The 17383-nt window shown below is 49.8% G+C and overlaps 1 protein-coding gene across 2 annotated transcripts in view; it reads right to left on the reverse strand.

Annotated features, from left to right (window-relative positions):
- Positions 1-12548: 12548 nt before the first annotated feature.
- tmem135 (transmembrane protein 135) overlaps positions 12549-17383 on the reverse strand; it is a 40553-nt gene continuing 35718 nt past the window's right edge. For both annotated transcript variants that reach the window (XM_045690271.1, XM_045690270.1), the window contains 4 exons: positions 16226-16302; positions 15996-16094; positions 15523-15590; positions 12549-13769 (listed from right to left, as the gene is read on the reverse strand). In XM_045690271.1, the coding sequence (XP_045546227.1) occupies positions 13661-13769; positions 15523-15590; positions 15996-16094; positions 16226-16302 (353 nt within the window). In that variant the 3' untranslated portion in view covers positions 12549-13660. The remainder of the gene's footprint in view (positions 13770-15522; positions 15591-15995; positions 16095-16225; positions 16303-17383) is intronic.

Here is a 17383-nt window from a genome sequence, read left to right on the forward strand (position 1 = left end):
TGTCTCGCTCCATCCACCAACGCCACATTGCACCACAGACTGTCCAGGAGTTGGCAGATGCTTTAGTCCAGGTCTGGGAGGAGATCCCTCAGGAGACCATCCGCCACCTCATCAGGAGCATGCCCAGGCGTTGTAGGGAGGTCATACAGGCACGTGGAGGCCACACACACTACTGAGCCTCATTTTGACTTGTTTTAAGGACATTACATCAAAGTTGGATCAGCCTGTAGTGTGAGTCCAAATCCAGACCTCCATGGGTTGATAAATTGGATTTCCATTGATTATTTTTGTGTGATTTTGTTGTCAGCACATTCAACTATGTAAAGAAAAAAGTATTTAATAAGATTATTTCTTTCATTCAGATCTAGGATGTGTTGTTTAAGTGTTCCCTTTATTTTTTTGAGCAGTATATTTAAGTGATAATGCCCTCGAAGCCGGTGATTGGAGGATGTAATGGTACGGGTGTTGTTAGGCCCGAGACGAAGAGCAGTGAATTATTAACACAGATTCAAAATCACAAAGACCAGGGAGGTTTTCCAATGCCTCGCAAAGTAGAACACCTGTTGGTAGACGGGTAAAAAATAAATAAAATATCCCTTTGAGCATGGTGAATTTATTCATTACACTTTGGATGGTGTATCAATACACCCAGTCACTACAAAGATACAGGCCTCCTTCCTAACTCAGATAACAGAGAGGAAGGAAACCGCTCAGGGATTTCACCATGAGGCCAATGGTGATTTTAAAACAGTTACAGAGTTTAATGGCTGTGATAGGAGAAAACTGAGGATGGATCAACAACATTGTAGTTACTTCATAATACTAACCTAAATGACAGAGTGAAAAGAAAGAATCCTGTACAGAATAAAAAATATTCCAAAACCTGAATCCATTTTGTAATAAAGCACTAAAGTAAAACTGCACTACCAGTCAATAGTTTGGACACACAAACTCATTCAAGGTTTTTTTCTTTATTTTTACTATTTTCTACATTGTAGAATAATAGTGAAGACATAAACACTATGAAATAACACATATGGAGTCATGTAGTAACCAAAAAAGTGTTAAAACCTGTTAGGGCTAGGGGGCAGTATTGACACGGCTGGATAAAAAACGTACCCGATTTAATCTGGTTACTACTCCTGCCCAGTAACTAGAATATGCATATAATTATTGGCTTTGGATAGAAAACACTCCAAAGTTTCTAAAACTGTTTGAATGGTGTCTGTGAGTATAACAGAACTCAAATGGCAGGCCAAAACCTGAGAGATTCCTTTACAGGAAGTGGCCTGTCTGACCATTTATTGTCTTTCTTTAACATCTCTATCATTTACTAAGGATCTCTGCGGTAACGTGACACTTCCCACGGCTCCCATAGGCTCTCAGAGCCCGGGAAAAACCTGAATGTCGTCATTCCAGCCCCAGGCTGAAACACATTATCGCCTTTCTCAAGTGGCCGATCAAGGGACTGTGGGCTTAGGCGCGTGCACCGGCCACCCCCGTCTTTCTGTTTTTTCCTCTGTTTACCGAAAAGGAGATTCCCGGTCGGAATATTATCGCTTTTTTACGAGATAAATTGCATAAAAATTGATTTTAAACAGCGGTTGACATGCTTCGAAGTACGGTAATGGAATATTTAGACATTTTTTGTCACGAATTGCGCCATGCGCACGACCCTGATTTACCATTTCGGATAGTTTCTGAAACGCACGAACAAAACGCCGCTATTTGGATATAACGATGGATTATTTGGGACCAAACCAACATTTGTTATTGAAGTAGAAGTCCTGGGAGTGCATTCTGACGAAGACAACAAAGGTAATAACATTTTTGTTATAGTAAATCTGATTTTGGTGAAGGCTAAACTTGCCGGGTGTCTAAATAGCTAGCCCATGATGGCTGGGCTATGTACTTAGAATATTGCAAAAAGTGCTTAAACCAAAAAGCTATTTTAAAATCGGACATATCGAGTGCATAGAGGAGGTCTGTATCTATAATTCTTAAAATAATTGTTATGCTTTTTGTGAACGTTTATCGTGAGTAATTTAGTAAATTGTTAGTAAGTTCCCCGGAAGTTTGCGGGGGGTATGCTAGTTCTGAACGTCACATGCTAATGTAAAAAGCAGTTTTTTGATATAAATATGAACTTGATTGAACAAAACATGCATGTATTGTATAACATAATGTCCTAGGGTTGTCATCTGATGAAGATCATCAAAGGTTAATGCTGCATTTAGCTGTCTTCTGGGTTTTTGTGACATTATATGCTAGCTTGAAAAATGGGTGTCTGATTATTTCTGGCTGGGTACTCTGCTGACATAATCTAATGTTTTGCTTTCGTTGTAAAGCCTTTTTGAAATCGGACAGTGTGGTTAGATTAACGAGAGTCTTGTCTTTAAATAGCTGTAAAATAGTCATATGTTTGAGAAATTGAAGTAATATGATTTTTAAGGTATTTGAAAATCGCGCCACTGGATTACACTGGCTGTTACGTAGGTGGGACGATTACGTCCCGCCTAGCCCATAGAGGTTAAACAAATCTTCCAAGTAGCCACTCTTTGCCTTGATGACAGCTTTGCATACTCTTGGCATTCTCTCAACCTGCTACATGAGGTAGTCACCTGGAATGCATTTCATTTAACAGGTGTGCCTTGTTAAAAGTTAATTTGTGGAATTTCTTTCCTTCTTAATGCGTTTGAGCCAATCAGTTGTGTTGTGACAAGGTAGGGGTGGTATACAGAAGATGGCCCTATTTGGTAAAAGACCAAGTCCATATTATGGCAAGAACAGCTCAAATAAGCAAAGAGAAACGACAGTCCATCATTACTTTAAGACATGAAGGTCAGTTAATCTGGAAAATGTCAAGAACTTTTAAAGTTTCTTCAAGTGCAGTTGCAAAAACCATCAAGGACTATGATGAAACTGGCTCTCATGAGGACCGCCACAGGAACGGAAGACCCAGAGTTACCTCTACTGCAGAGGACAAGTTCATTAGAGTTAACAGCCTCAGAAATTGCAGCCCAAATAAATGCTTCACAGAGTTCAAGTAACAGACACATCTCAACATCAACTGTTCAGAGGAGACTGGGTGAATCAGGCCTTCATGGTCGAATTACTAAACTACGACCTCCAAATCTGACTTCTTCACCTGCGGGATCGTCTGAGACCAGCCACCCGGACAGCTGATGAAACTGAGCAGTATTTCTGTCTGTAATAAAGATCTTTTTGGGGAAAAACTATTTCAAGTGGGTGGGCATATGCCCCCCCAGGCCCAGCCATGGCAGCGCTCCTGTCCAGTCATGCCGCCCCTCCACTCTAACCACTAGGCTACCTGCCGCCCCTCCACTCTAACCACTAGGCTACCTGCCGCCCCTCCACTCTAACCACTAGGCTACCTGCCGCCCCTCCACTCTAACCACTAGGCTACCTGCCTCCTCTCCACTCTAACCACTAGGCTACCTGCCGCCCCTCCACTCTAACCACTAGGCTACCTGCCGCCCCTCCACTCTAACCACTAGGCTACCCTGCCGCCCCTCCACTCTAACCACTAGGCTACCTGCCTCCCCTCCACTCTAACCACTAGGCTACCTGCCGCCCCTCCACTCTAACCACTAGGCTACCTGCCGCCCCTCCACTCTAACCACTAGGCTACCTGCCGCCCCTCCACTCTAACCACTAGGCTACCTGCCGCCCCTCCACTCTAACCACTAGGCTACCCTGCAGCCCCTCCACTCTAACCACTAGGCTACCCTGCCGCCCATCCACTCTAACCACTAGGCTACCCTGCCGCCCCTCCACTCTAACCACTAGGCTACCTGCCTCCCCTCCACTCTAACCACTAGGCTACCTGCCGCCCCTCCACTCTAACCACTAGGCTACCTGCCGCCCCTCCACTCTAACCACTAGGCTACCTGCCGCCCCTCCACTCTAACCACTAGGCTACCCTGCCGCCCCTCCACTCTAACCACTAGGCTACCCTGCCGCCCCTCCACTCTAACCACTAGGCTACCTGCCGCCCCTCCACTCTAACCACTAGGCTACCTGCCGCCCCTCCACTCTAACCACTAGGCTACCTGCCGCCCCTCCACTCTAACCACTAGACTACCCTGCCGCCCCTCCACTCTAACCACTAGGCTACCTGCCGCCCCTCCACTCTAACCACTAGGCTACCTGCCTCCCCTCCACTCTAACCACTAGGCTACCTGCCGCCCCTCCACTCTAACCACTAGGCTACCTGCCGCCCCTCCACTCTAACCACTAGGCTACCTGCCACCCCTACACTCTAACCACTAGGCTACCTGCCTCCCCTCCACTCTAACCACTAGGCTACCCTGCCGCCCCTCCACTCTAACCACTAGGCTACCTGCCTCCCCTCCACTCTAACCACTAGGCTACCCTGCCGCCCCTCCACTCTAACCACTAGGCTACCTGCCTCCCCTCCACTCTAACCACTAGGCTACCTGCCGCCCCTCCACTCTAACCACTAGGCTACCTGCCGCCCCTCCACTCTAACCACTAGGCTACCTGCCTCCCCTCCACTCTAACCACTAGGCTACCCTGCCGCCCCTCCACTCTAACCACTAGGCTACCCTGCCACCCCTCCACTCTAACCACTAGGCTACCCTGCCGCCCCTCCACTCTAACCACTAGGCTACCCTGCCGCCCCTCCACTCTAACCACTAGGCTACCTGCCGCCCCTCCACTCTAACCACTAGGCTACCTGCCGCCCTCCACTCTAACCACTAGGCTACCTGCCGCCCCTCCACTCTAACCACTAGGCTACCCTGCCGCCCCTCCACTCTAACCACTAGGCTACCTGCCGCCCTCCACTCTAACCACTAGGCTACCTGCCGCCCCTCCACTCTAACCACTAGGCTACCTGCCGCCCCTCCACTCTAACCACTAGGCTACCTGCCGCCCCTCCACTCTAACCACTAGGCTACCTGCCGCCCCTCCACTCTAACCACTAGGCTACCTGCCGCCCCTCCACTCTAACCACTAGGCTACCTGCCGCCCCTCCACTCTAACCACTAGGCTACCTGCCGCCCCTCCACTCTAACCACTAGGCTACCTGCCGCCCCTCCACTCTAACCACTAGGCTACCTGCCGCCCCTCCACTCTAACCACTAGGCTACCTGCCGCCCCTCCACTCTAACCACTAGGCTACCTGCCGCCCCTCCACTCTAACCACTAGGCTACCTGCCGCCCCTCCACTCTAACCACTAGGCTACCTTCCGCCCCCTCCACTCTAACCACTAGGCTACCTGCCGCCCCCTCCACTCTAACCACTAGGCTACCTGCCGACCCTCCACTCTAACCACTAGGCTACCTGCCGCCCCTCCACTCTAACCACTAGGCTACCTGCCTCCCCTCCACTCTAACCACTAGGCTACCTGCCGCCCCTCCACTCTAACCACTAGGCTACCTGCCGCCCCTCCACTCTAACCACTAGGCTACCTGCCGCCCCTCCACTCTAACCACTAGGTTACCTGCCTCCCCCTCCACTCTAACCACTAGGCTACCTGCCGCCCCTCCACTCTAACCACTAGGCTACCTGCCTCCCCTCCACTCTAACCACTAGGCTACCTGCCGCCCCTCCACTCTAACCACTAGGCTACCCTGCCTCCCCTCCACTCTAACCACTAGGCTACCTGCCGTCCCTCCACTCTAACCACTAGGCTACCTGCCGCCCCTCCACTCTAACCACTAGGCTACCTGCCTCCCCTCCACTCTAACCACTAGGCTACCTGCCGCCCCTCCACTCTAACCACTAGGCTACCTGCCTCCCCTCCACTCTAACCACTAGGCTACCTGCCGCCCCTCCACTCTAACCACTAGGCTACCCTGCCTCCCCTCCACTCTAACCACTAGGCTACCTGCCGCCCCTCCACTCTAACCACTAGGCTACCTGCCGCCCCTCCACTCTAACCACTAGGCTACCTGCCGCCCCTCCACTCTAACCACTAGGCTACCTGCCGCCCCTCCACTCTAACCACTAGGCTACCTGCCGCCCCTCCACTCTAACCACTAGGCTACCCTGCCGCCCCTCCACTCTAACCACTAGGCTACCTGCCGCCCCTCCACTCTAACCACTAGGCTACCTGCCGCCCCTCCACTCTAACCACTAGGCTACCTGCCTCCCCTCCACTCTAACCACTAGGCTACCTGCCGCCCCTCCACTCTAACCACTAGGCTACCTGCCGCCCCTCCACTCTAACCACTAGGCTACCTGCCGCCCCTCCACTCTAACCACTAGGCTACCTGCCGCCCCTCCACTCTAACCACTAGGCTACCTGCCGCCCCTCCACTCTAACCACTAGGCTACCTGCCGCCCCTCCACTCTAACCACTAGGCTACCTGCCGCCCCTCCACTCTAACCACTAGGCTACCTGCCGCCCCTCCACTCTAACCACTAGGCTACCTGCCGCCCCTCCACTCTAACCACTAGGCTACCTGCCGCCCCTCCACTCTAACCACTAGGCTACCTGCCGCCCCCTCCACTCTAACCACTAGGCTACCTGCCGCCCCCTCCACTCTAACCACTAGGCTACCTGCCGCCCCTCCACTCTAACCACTAGGCTACCTGCCGCCCCTCCACTCTAACCACTAGGCTACCTGCCTCCCCTCCACTCTAACCACTAGGCTACCTGCCGCCCTCCACTCTAACCACTAGGCTACCTGCCGTCCCTCCACTCTAACCACTAGGCTACCTGCCGCCCCTCCACTCTAACCACTAGGCTACCTGCCTCCCCTCCACTCTAACCACTAGGCTACCTGCCTCCCCTCCACTCTAACCACTAGGCTACCTGCCGCCCCTCCACTCTAACCACTAGGCTACCTGCCGCCCCTCCACTCTAACCACTAGGCTACCTGCCGCCCCTCCACTCTAACCACTAGGCTACCTGCCTCCCCTCCACTCTAACCACTAGGCTACCTGCCGCCCCTCCACTCTAACCACTAGGCTACCTGCCGCCCCTCCACTCTAACCACTAGGCTACCTGCCGCCCCTCCACTCTAACCACTAGGCTACCCGCCACCCCTCCACTCTAACCACTAGGCTACCTGCCGCCCCTCCACTCTAACCACTAGGCTACCTGCCGCCCCTCCACTCTAACCACTAGGCTACCTGCCGCCCCCTCCACTCTAACCACTAGGCTACCTGCCGCCCCTCCACTCTAACCACTAGGCTACCTGCCGCCCCTCCACTCTAACCACTAGGCTACCTGCCTCCCCTCCACTCTAACCACTAGGCTACCTGCCGCCCCTCCACTCTAACCACTAGGCTACCTGCCTCCCCTCCACTCTAACCACTAGGCTACCTGCCGCCCCTCCACTCTAACCACTAGGCTACCTGCCGCCCCTCCACTCTAACCACTAGTCTACCCGCCGCCCCTCCACTCTAACCACTAGGCTACCTGCCACCCCTCCACTCTAACCACTAGGCTACCTGCCGCCCCTCCACTCTAACCACTAGGCTACCTGCCACCCCTCCACTCTAACCACTAGGCTACCTGCCGCCCCTCCACTCTAACCACTAGGCTACCTGCCGCCCCTCCACTCTAACCACTAGGCTACCTGCCGCCCCTCCACTCTAACCACTAGGCTACCTGCCGCCCCTCCACTCTAACCACTAGGCTACCTGCCGCCCCTCCACTCTAACCACTAGGCTACCTGCCGCCCCTCCACTCTAACCACTAGGCTACCTGCCCCCCTCCACTCTAACCACTAGGCTACCTGCCTCCCCCACCTCTAACCACTAGGCTACCTGCCGCCCCTCCACTCTAACCACTAGGCTACCTGCCGCCCCTCCACTCTAACCACTAGGCTACCTGCCGCCCCTCCACTCTAACCACTAGGCTACCTGCCTCCCCTCCACTCTAACCACTAGGCTACCTGCCTCCCCACTCTAACCACTAGGCTACCTGCCGCCCCTACACTCTAACCACTAGGCTACCTGCCTCCACTCTAACCACTAGGCTACCTGCCTCCCCTACACTCTAACCACTAGGCTACCTGCCTCCACTCTAACCACTAGGCTACCTGCCGCCCCTCCTCTCTAACCACTAGGCTACCTGCCTCCCCTCCACTCTAACCACTAGGCTACCTGCCTCCCCTACACTCTAACCACTAGGCTACCTGCCGCCCCTCTCCACTCTAACCACTAGGCTACCTGCCGCCCCTCCACTCTAACCACTAGGCTACCTGCCACCCCTCCACTCTAACCACTAGGCTACCTGCCTCCACTCTAACCACTAGGCTACCTGCCGCCCTCCACTCTAACCACTAGGCTACCTGCCGCCCCTCCACTCTAACCACTAGGCTACCTGCCGCCCCTCCACTCTAACCACTAGGCTACCTGCCGCCCCTCCACTCTAACCACTAGGCTACCTGCCGCCCCTCCACTCTAACCACTAGGCTACCTGCCTCCCCTCCACTCTAACCACTAGGCTACCTGCCGCCCCTCCACTCTAACCACTAGGCTACCTGCCGCCCCTCCACTCTAACCACTAGGCTACCTGCCTCCCCTCCACTCTAACCACTAGGCTACCTGCCGCCCCTCCACTCTAACCACTAGGCTACCTGCCTCCACAGGTTATATACATTGATATACAAGTCTTTACAGTTGGGATGTCCAAGGACCTTAATATTACTCAACAATACTGTTTAACCGAATGTGTAGAATTACAACAACATTGTAAAAGTTGTCCCAACTCTGTAAATACATGGTCCTAAAGTCAGGTATTTTCTGAATCCGTAAAACACTTAACAACTGGAGCCGTTTTTTTGGGGGGGTTTAAGTGGCCCCAAAAAGGCCCCCAAAAAGGCAGGATGTGGCATGTAGATCTATGACTGATTCCAGACACCCTCTGTTTGTAATATCACTCCGCCACCAGATGTTTTCCCCCTGTTGGACATGAGCTCCACGAACGCAGAGGAGATGCTCTGTTGGATTTTACACCTCCCCCCCCACCAAAATAACAGACAACATTACAACAAGATTCTACAAAATATTTAATAGAAAGTCATCACACTTTCTGGAAACATCAACAAAATACTAAACATGTTGCTGAATTATTTTATACATAAATTACAAACATTGTCATACAGGTATTTTTCTATATATATGTTGAGATTATATTCCAGTATCATACATTAGTCTGTATATTGCTATATTTAAAAACAGCTCTGCTATGTTTCTATGGCGATTTCTGTTACTTGATGCTTTTCACAATCAGTTTCTCTCAAACTGGAGAGAGAGCGAGAAAAGAGGGGAGAAAGAGAGAGGGAAGAGGGAGAGAGGGAAGGAGGAGAGAGGGAAGGAGAGAGAGAGAGAGGGAAGGAGAGAGAGAGAGAGGGAAGGAGAGAGAGAGAGAGGGAAGGAGAGAGAGAGAGAGGGAAGGAGAGAGAGAGAGGGAAGGAGAGAGAGAGGGAAGAGGGAGAGGAGGGAGAGAGAGAGGGAAGAGGGAGAGAGGGAAGGAGGAGAGAGGGAAGGAGAGAGAGAGAGGGAAGAGGGAGAGGAGGGAGAGAGAGAGGGAGAGAGAGAGGGAGGGAGAGGAGGGAGGGAGAGGAGGGAGAGAGAGGGAAGAGGGAGAGGAGGGAGGGGAGGGAGAGAGAGAGAGGGAAGAGGGAGAGGAGGGAGAGAGAGAGGGAGGGGAGGGAGAGAGAGAGGGAGAGGAGGGAGAGAGAGAGAAGAGGGAAGAGGGAGGGGAGAGAGAGAGAGGGAAGAGGGAGAGGAGGGAGGGGAGGGAGAGAGAGAGGGAGAGGAGGGAGAGAGAGAGGGAGAGGAGGGAGAGAGAGAGAGGGAAGAGGGAGAGGAGGGAGGGGAGGGAGAGAGAGAGAGAGAGAGAGGGAAGAGGGAGGGGAGAGAGAGAGGGAAGGAGGAGAGAGGGAAGGAGAGAGAGAGGGAAGAGGGAGAGGAGGGAGAGAGAGAGAGAGAGAGAGGGAAGAGGGAGGGGGGAGAGAGAGAGAGGGAAGAGGGAGGGGAGGGAGAGAGAGGGAGAGGAGGGAGAGAGCAGGATTGGGACCTGACAGTTTTAACTCAGTCAATTAAAGTCGTCGATTGAATATGTTCAATGTTTTATAAAAGGAGTTTTCAATTTAGCACAGGATTAATCTGAACTCCCACTGAAGTAGAATTCTGACATCAATAAATGACTAAATAGAAAGTGGAATTGAGAAGTGAATGAAGCCTGCCCCCTGGTGGAGAGGTTAGGAGTTACTGTGCTGCTGAATTGAAGTGTGTGTTGCCCTTTTTTTATAAAACATTGTTAAACCTTTATTTAACCAGTTAAGGGTGTGGTTGGGGTCAGTTAAGAACAAGTTCTTATTTACAAAGACTGCCTACCGGGGAACAGTGGGTTAACTGCCTTGTTTAGGGGCAGAACCACAGATTTTTTACCTTGTCAGCTCGGGGATTCGATCTAGCAACCTTTCGGTTACTGGACCTCCACTCTAACCACTAGGCTACCTGCCGCCCCTCCACTCTAACCACTAGGCTACCTGCCTCCCCTCCACTCTAACCACTAGGCTACCTGCCTCCCCTCCACTCTAACCACTAGGCTACCTGCCGCCCCTCCACTCTAACCACTAGGCTACCTGCCGCCCCTCCACTCTAACCACTAGGCTACCTGCCGCCCCCCCACTCTAACCACTAGGCTACCTGCCGCCCCTCCACTCTAACCACTAGGCTACCTGCCGCCCCTACACTCTAACCACTAGGCTACCTGCCGCCCCTCCACTCTAACCACTAGGTTACCTGCCTCCCCTCCACTCTAACCACTAGGCTACCCGCCGCCCCTCCACTCTAACCACTAGGCTACCTGCAGCCCCCATTGATTGGCCATGTCCCAATACCCGTACTTGTGTGTTTTAAACAGAAGGCATTTAAAAGAAATATAAAAAAATGTTTTATATAGGTCGGTGAAATTTCTAAAATGTACAATACTTTAAATACCAGGATGTTATACTCATTTCGGCTTTTCATCTAGTAGAATTCGCTGCACGTTATTGAGGAAGAGAATCGTCTTTCCAGACGTTTATCTGACGACAGTTGATAATCAGCTGGGTGGGGGGGGGGCTTCTCTGTAGGATGAGCCGGGCATCCTGATACTTGGTGCTTACTGCATTCGTTCTTGTTTTTTTTACTAAACAATACGTTAAATAACTCCTCTATATCCGACTGGGTGAATAAATAACTCCTCTATATCTGACTGGGTGAATAACTCCTCTATATCTGACTGGGTGAATAACTCCTCTATATCTGACTGGGTAAATAACTCCTCTATATCTGACTGGGTGAATAACTCCTCTACATCTGACTGGGTGAATAACTCCTCTATATCTGACTGGGTGAATAACTCCTCTATATCTGACTGGGTAAATAACTCCTCTACATCTGACTGGGTGAATAACTCCTCTACATCTGACTGGGTGAATAACTCCTCTACATCTGACTGGGTGAATAACTCCTCTATATCTGACTGGGTAAATAACTCCTCTATATCTGACAGGGTAAATAACTCATCTATATCTGACTGGGTGAATAACTCCTCTATATCTGACTGGGTTAATAACTCCTCTATATCTGACTGGGTTAATAACTCCTCTATATCTGACTGGGTAAATAACTCCTCTATATCTGACTGGGTTAATAACTCCTCTATATCTGACTGGGTTAATAACTCCTCTATATCTGACTGGGTAAATAACTCCTCTATATCTGACTGGGTGAATAACTCCTCTATATCTGACTGGGTGAATAACTCCTCTATATCTGACTGGGTGAATAACTCCTCTATATCTGACTGGGTGAATAACTCCTCTATATCTGACTGGGTGAATAACTCCTCTATATCTGACTGGGTGAATAACTCCTTTATATCTGACTGGGTAAATAACTCCTCTATATCTGACTGGGTAAATAACTCCTCTATATCTGACTGGGTGAATAACTCCTCTACATCTGACTGGGTGAATAACTCCTCTATATCTGACTGGGTGAATAACTCCTTTATATCTGCCTGGGTGAATAACTCCTCTATATCTGACTGGGTGAATAACTCCTCTATATCTGACTGGGTGAATAACTCCTCTATATCTGACTGGGTAAATAACTCCTCTATATCTGACTGGGTAAATAACTCCTCTATATCTGACTGGGTGAATAACTCCTCTATATCTGACTGGGTAAATAACTCCTCTACATCTGACTGGGTGAATAACTCCTCTATATCTGACTGGGTAAATAACTCCTCTACATCTGACTGGGTGAATAACTCCTCTATATCTGACTGGGTTAATAACTCCTCTATATCTGACTGGGTGAATAACTCCTCTATATCTGACTGGGTAAATAACTCCTCTATATCTGACTGGGTAAATAACTCCTCTATATCTGACTGGGTAAATAACTCCTCTATATCTGACTGGGTGAATAACTCCTCTATATCTGACTGGGTGAATAACTCCTCTATATCTGACTGGGTAAATAACTCCTCTACATCTGACTGGGTGAATAACTCCTCTATATCTGACTGGGTGAATAACTCCTCTATATCTGACTGGGTGAATAACTCCTCTATATCTGACTGGGTAAATAACTCCTCTATATCTGACTGGGTGAATAACTCCTCTATATCTGACTGGGTAAATAACCTGATATAGAAAAAGGGACTTGGGCCTCGACTCGGACTTGACGTTTAGTGACTCGACCACATCACTGCTAAATAGTATATATATTATGATTAATACACAGTATGCCGTTAAAGTAGGTAGTACGCAAGCCAAATTTGGGACACGGCCAGTGTTACCCCAGAAGGTTGGTTTCCACAACAGAACACCAAGACAACAGCTAGAAAACTGTCCAGTAAACTCCCCCTCCCCACCTTAACTCAGTGACCCAAATGAAGCCCGAGCCCCTTCCCCGAGCCCCTAGCCTCTAGCCTCTTTCCCTAGCCCCCTTCCCCTAGCCCCCTTCCCCTAGCCTCTATTCACCAGGGCAGATCTGATAGCATATTGGATAGGTTTAAGCCCTATTGCTCATATTAAATCAACTCAGATATCCAGACTTCTACCGACGAGGGCAGTTTCCCAAAACCTTCTCCCTTCACCACATTACATACAATATCATCGGCCCTCTAACAGGTTGAACAGCCTTAAGACAGCCTTATGAAGTGTCCTCACACAGACATAGGTCCTAAGAGAGAGCCAATGTGTTCCCTATGTAGTGCACTATCCTACGCAGGCCCCTGGTCAAAAGTAGTGCACTCCACAGGAAACAGGGCGCCATTTAGGACTCTCCCCTCCCCCCACACTCTGGCTGACCCCCTGACCTCTAACAGTGTGGGGTCAACCCAGAGCGATGTTCTGTCCAGGGGTCGGGGAGGCGTAACGGGGGTCAGGGTGGCGTAACGGGGGTCAGGGTGGCGTAACGGGGGTCAGGGTGGCGTAACGGGGGTCAGGGTGGCGTAACGGGGGTCAGGGTGGCGTAACGGGGGTCAGGGTGGCGTAACGGGGGTCAGGGTGGCGTAACGGGGGTCAGGGACGGGGTGGCGTAAAGGGGGTCAGGGACGGGGTAGCGTAATGGGGGTCAGGGACGGGGTAGCGTAATGGGGGTCAGGGACGGGGTAGCATAACGGGGGTCAGGGTGGCGTAATGGGGGTCAGGGACCGGGTGGCGTAATGGGGGTCCAGTTGGGCATGAATCCATGGAAGTCTCTGGAGGCCTGAGTCCCAAACACATCCAGCACTCTCCTGTTCATAAAAGCAAACCTGTAGAGGGAGAGAGAGAGGGAGGGGTTTTAGTCACCAACCACACCCCCAACCCCCAACCAACCACACCCCCACCTGACCTGGGTAGTATGAGTGTATTTCAGTATCTGGTATTTAAATGCATAGGAGTGCATTTCAAAATACACTAACCTGTTAGGGCTAGGGGGCAGTATTTTCACGGCCGGATAAAACAAACGTACCCGATTTAATCTGGTTACTACTCCTGCCCAGAAACTAGAATATGCATATAATTAGTAGATTTGGATAGAAACCACTCTAAAGTTTCTAAAACTGTTTGAATGGTGTCTGTGAGTATAACAGAACTCATATGGCAGGCCAAAACCTGAGAAGATTCCATACAGGAAGTGCCCTGTCTGACAATTTGTTCTCCTTCTAGGGCATCTCTATCAAAAATACAGCATCTCTGCTGTAACGTGACATTTTCTAAGGCTTCCATTGGCTCTCAGAAGGCGCCAGAAAGTGGAATGACGTCTCTGCAGCCTCTGGGCGAAAAAAAGCAGGAGTTTTTGTGAGTGGTCAGGCAGGGAACAATGACACTGGAGATGCGCGTGCACAAGAAGACTCCATGTTTTCTTTCAGTCTATGAATGAATATAACGTCGCCGGTTGGAATATTATCGCCATTTCACGAGAAAAATAGCATAAAAATTGATTTTAAACAGCGTTTGACATGCTTCGAAGTACAGTAATGGAATATTTTGAAATTTATTGTCACGAAATGCGCCTGCGCTTCACCCATCGGATACTGACATGAACGCACGAACAAAACGGAGCTATTTGGATATAACTATGGATTATTTGGAACCAAAACATCATTTGTTGTTGAAGTAGAAGTCCTGGGAGTGCATTCTGACGAAGAACAGCAAAGGTAATCACATTTTTCTTATAGTAAATCTGACTTTGGTGAGTGCTAAACTTGCTGGGTGTCTAAATAGCTAGTCTGTGATGGCCGGGCTATCTACTCAGAATATTGCAAAATGTGCTTTCGCCGAAAAGCTATTTTAAAATCTGACACCGCGATTGCATAAAGGAGTTCTGTATCTATAATTCTTAAAATAATTGTTATGTTTTTTGTAAACGTTTATCGTGAGTAATTTAGTAAATTCACCGGAAGTTTGCGGGGGGTATGCTAGTTCTGAACATCACATGCTAATGTAAAAAGCTGTTTTTTGATATAAATATGAACTTGATTGAACAAAACATGCATGTATTGTATAACATAATGTCCTAGGGTTGTCATCTGATGAAGATCATCAAAGGTTAGTGCTGCATTTAGCTGTGGTTTTGGTTTTTGTGACATATATGCTTGCTTTGAAAATGGCTGTGTGATTATTTTTGGCAGGGTGCTCTCCTGACATAGTCTAATGTTTTGCTTTCGCTGTAAAGCCTTTTTGAAATCGGACAGTGTGGTTAGATTAACGAGAGTCTTGTCTTTAAATAGCTGTAAAATAGTCATATGTTTGAGAAATTGAAGTTATAGCATTTGTAAGGTATTTGTATTTCGCGCCACGCTCTACTAGCGGAACGTCTGTCCATAACAGGTTAAAATATTCAACTTCTTGTATTTTCAAATAAAATATATCTGAATATATATCAAATGTATGTGAAAGAAACTGTGTGCTATAGCTTGGAAAATAAATAAAAGTGACTCTGGACGACAACATAACGACGTCTGCTCTCCTAAAGGAGTTAAACCCGCTTGATGTTTTGTTTCTACTAACAAGTAGACACACCTGCCCTTGGTCAGCCTGAGGAGAAACTTCCAGTAGGAGGGTCTCAGATTCTGCACCTCCATCACCGCCTAGGACACAGAGAGCGAGACAGAGACAGATCGAGACAGAGACAGATCGAGACAGAGACAGATCGAGACAGAGACAGATCGAGACAGAGACAGATCGAGACAGAGACAGATCGAGACAGAGACAGATCGAGACAGAGAGAGCGAGACAGACAGAGCGAGACAGACAGAGCGAGACAGACAGAGCGAGACAGACAGAGCGAGACAGACAGACAGAGACAGACAGACAGAGACAGACAGACAGAGACAGACAGACAGAGACAGACAGACAGAGACAGACAGACAGAGACAGACAGAGACAGACAGAGACAGACAGAGACAGACAGAGACAGACAGAGAGAAAGGGTCAGCACTGAACAGTGTGTGTGTGTGTGTGTGTGTGTGTGTGTGTGTGTGTGTGTGTCTTACAGCCTGGAAGCAGATTGCAGTAGATATGGCGTAGATAATGGTGTCAGCCTGGGAGAAGTAAGGGAGGTGGCCCGTCTCAATGCCTTTAAAGTAAATGGTCTGGAGAGGGACAAGTACATTAAAGATATGTGGTTTTCATCTGACACACACATCTGAAACGGTAGTATAATTTCCTACAATACCACAGGTTCTCTGTGAATGTGTCCAGGGGAATGGGACACAGACCTCACCTCCACTAGCTTGGAGAACAGGTACATGGAGATTGTTGTGCTTTTGTAGAAGAACATGGACATGCCAGCCAGGAACCCTAGAGAGAGAGAGAGAGATCAAGATGGAGGGAGGGAGAGAGAGAGAGAGAGAGAGAGAGAAAGAGGGAGAGAGAAAAAGAGAGGAGAGAGAGATCAAGATGGAGGGAGGGAGAGAGAGAGAGGAGAGAGGGAGAGAGAGAGAGGAGAGATGGAGTGAGAGAGAAAGAGGAGAGATGGAGTGAGAGAGAAAGAGGAGAGATGGAGTGAGAGAGGAGAGATGGAGAGAAAGAGGAGAGATGGAGAGAAAGAGGAGAGATGGAGAGAAAGAGGAGAGAAAGAGGAGAGAGGGAGAGAAAGAGGAGAGAGGGAGAGAAAGAGGAGAGAGGGAGAGAAAGAGAGAGAGGGAGAGAAAGAGGAGAGAGGAGAGAAAGAGGAGAGAGAGGAGAGAGGGAGAGAAGAGAGGAGAGAGGGAGAGAGAGGGAGAGAGAGAGAGGAGAGAGGAGAGAAAGAGAGAGAGGGAGAGAGAAAGAGGAGAGAGGGAGAGAGAGAGAGAGAGAGAGAGAGGGAGAGAGAAGAGGAGAGAGGGAGAGAAAGAGGAGAGAGAGAGAGAGAGAGAGAGAGAGAGAAAGAGGAGAGAGGGAGAGAAAGAGGAGAGAGGGAGAGAAAGAGGAGAGAGGGAGAGAAAGAGGAGAGAGGGAGAGAAAGAGGAGAGAGGGAGAGAAAGAGGAGAGAGAGAGAGAGGAGAGAGGGAGAGAGAGAGAGAGAGAGAGAGGAGAGAGAGAGAAAGAGGAGAGAGGGAGAGAAAGAGGAGAGAGGGAGAGAAAGAGGAGAGAGGGAGAGAAAGAGGAGAGAGGGAGAGAAAGAGGAGAGAGGGAGAGAAAGAGGAGAGAGGGAGAGAAAGAGGAGAGAGGGAGAGAAAGAGGAGAGAGGGAGTGAGAGAGAAAGAGGAGAGAGGGAGAGAAAGAGGAGAGAAAGAGGAGAGATGGAGAGAGAGAGAAAGAGGAGAGAGGGAGAGAGAAGAGAAAGAGGAGAGAGGGAGAGAGAAAGAGGAGAGACGGAGAGAAAGAGGAGAGATGGAGAGAGAGAGGAGAGATGGAGAGAGAGAGGAGAGATGGAGAGAGAGAGGAGAGATGGAGAGAA

This window comes from Salmo salar, chromosome ssa11 (assembly GCF_905237065.1).
Source record: "Salmo salar chromosome ssa11, Ssal_v3.1, whole genome shotgun sequence".
Taxonomy (NCBI): Eukaryota; Metazoa; Chordata; class Actinopteri; order Salmoniformes; family Salmonidae; genus Salmo; species Salmo salar.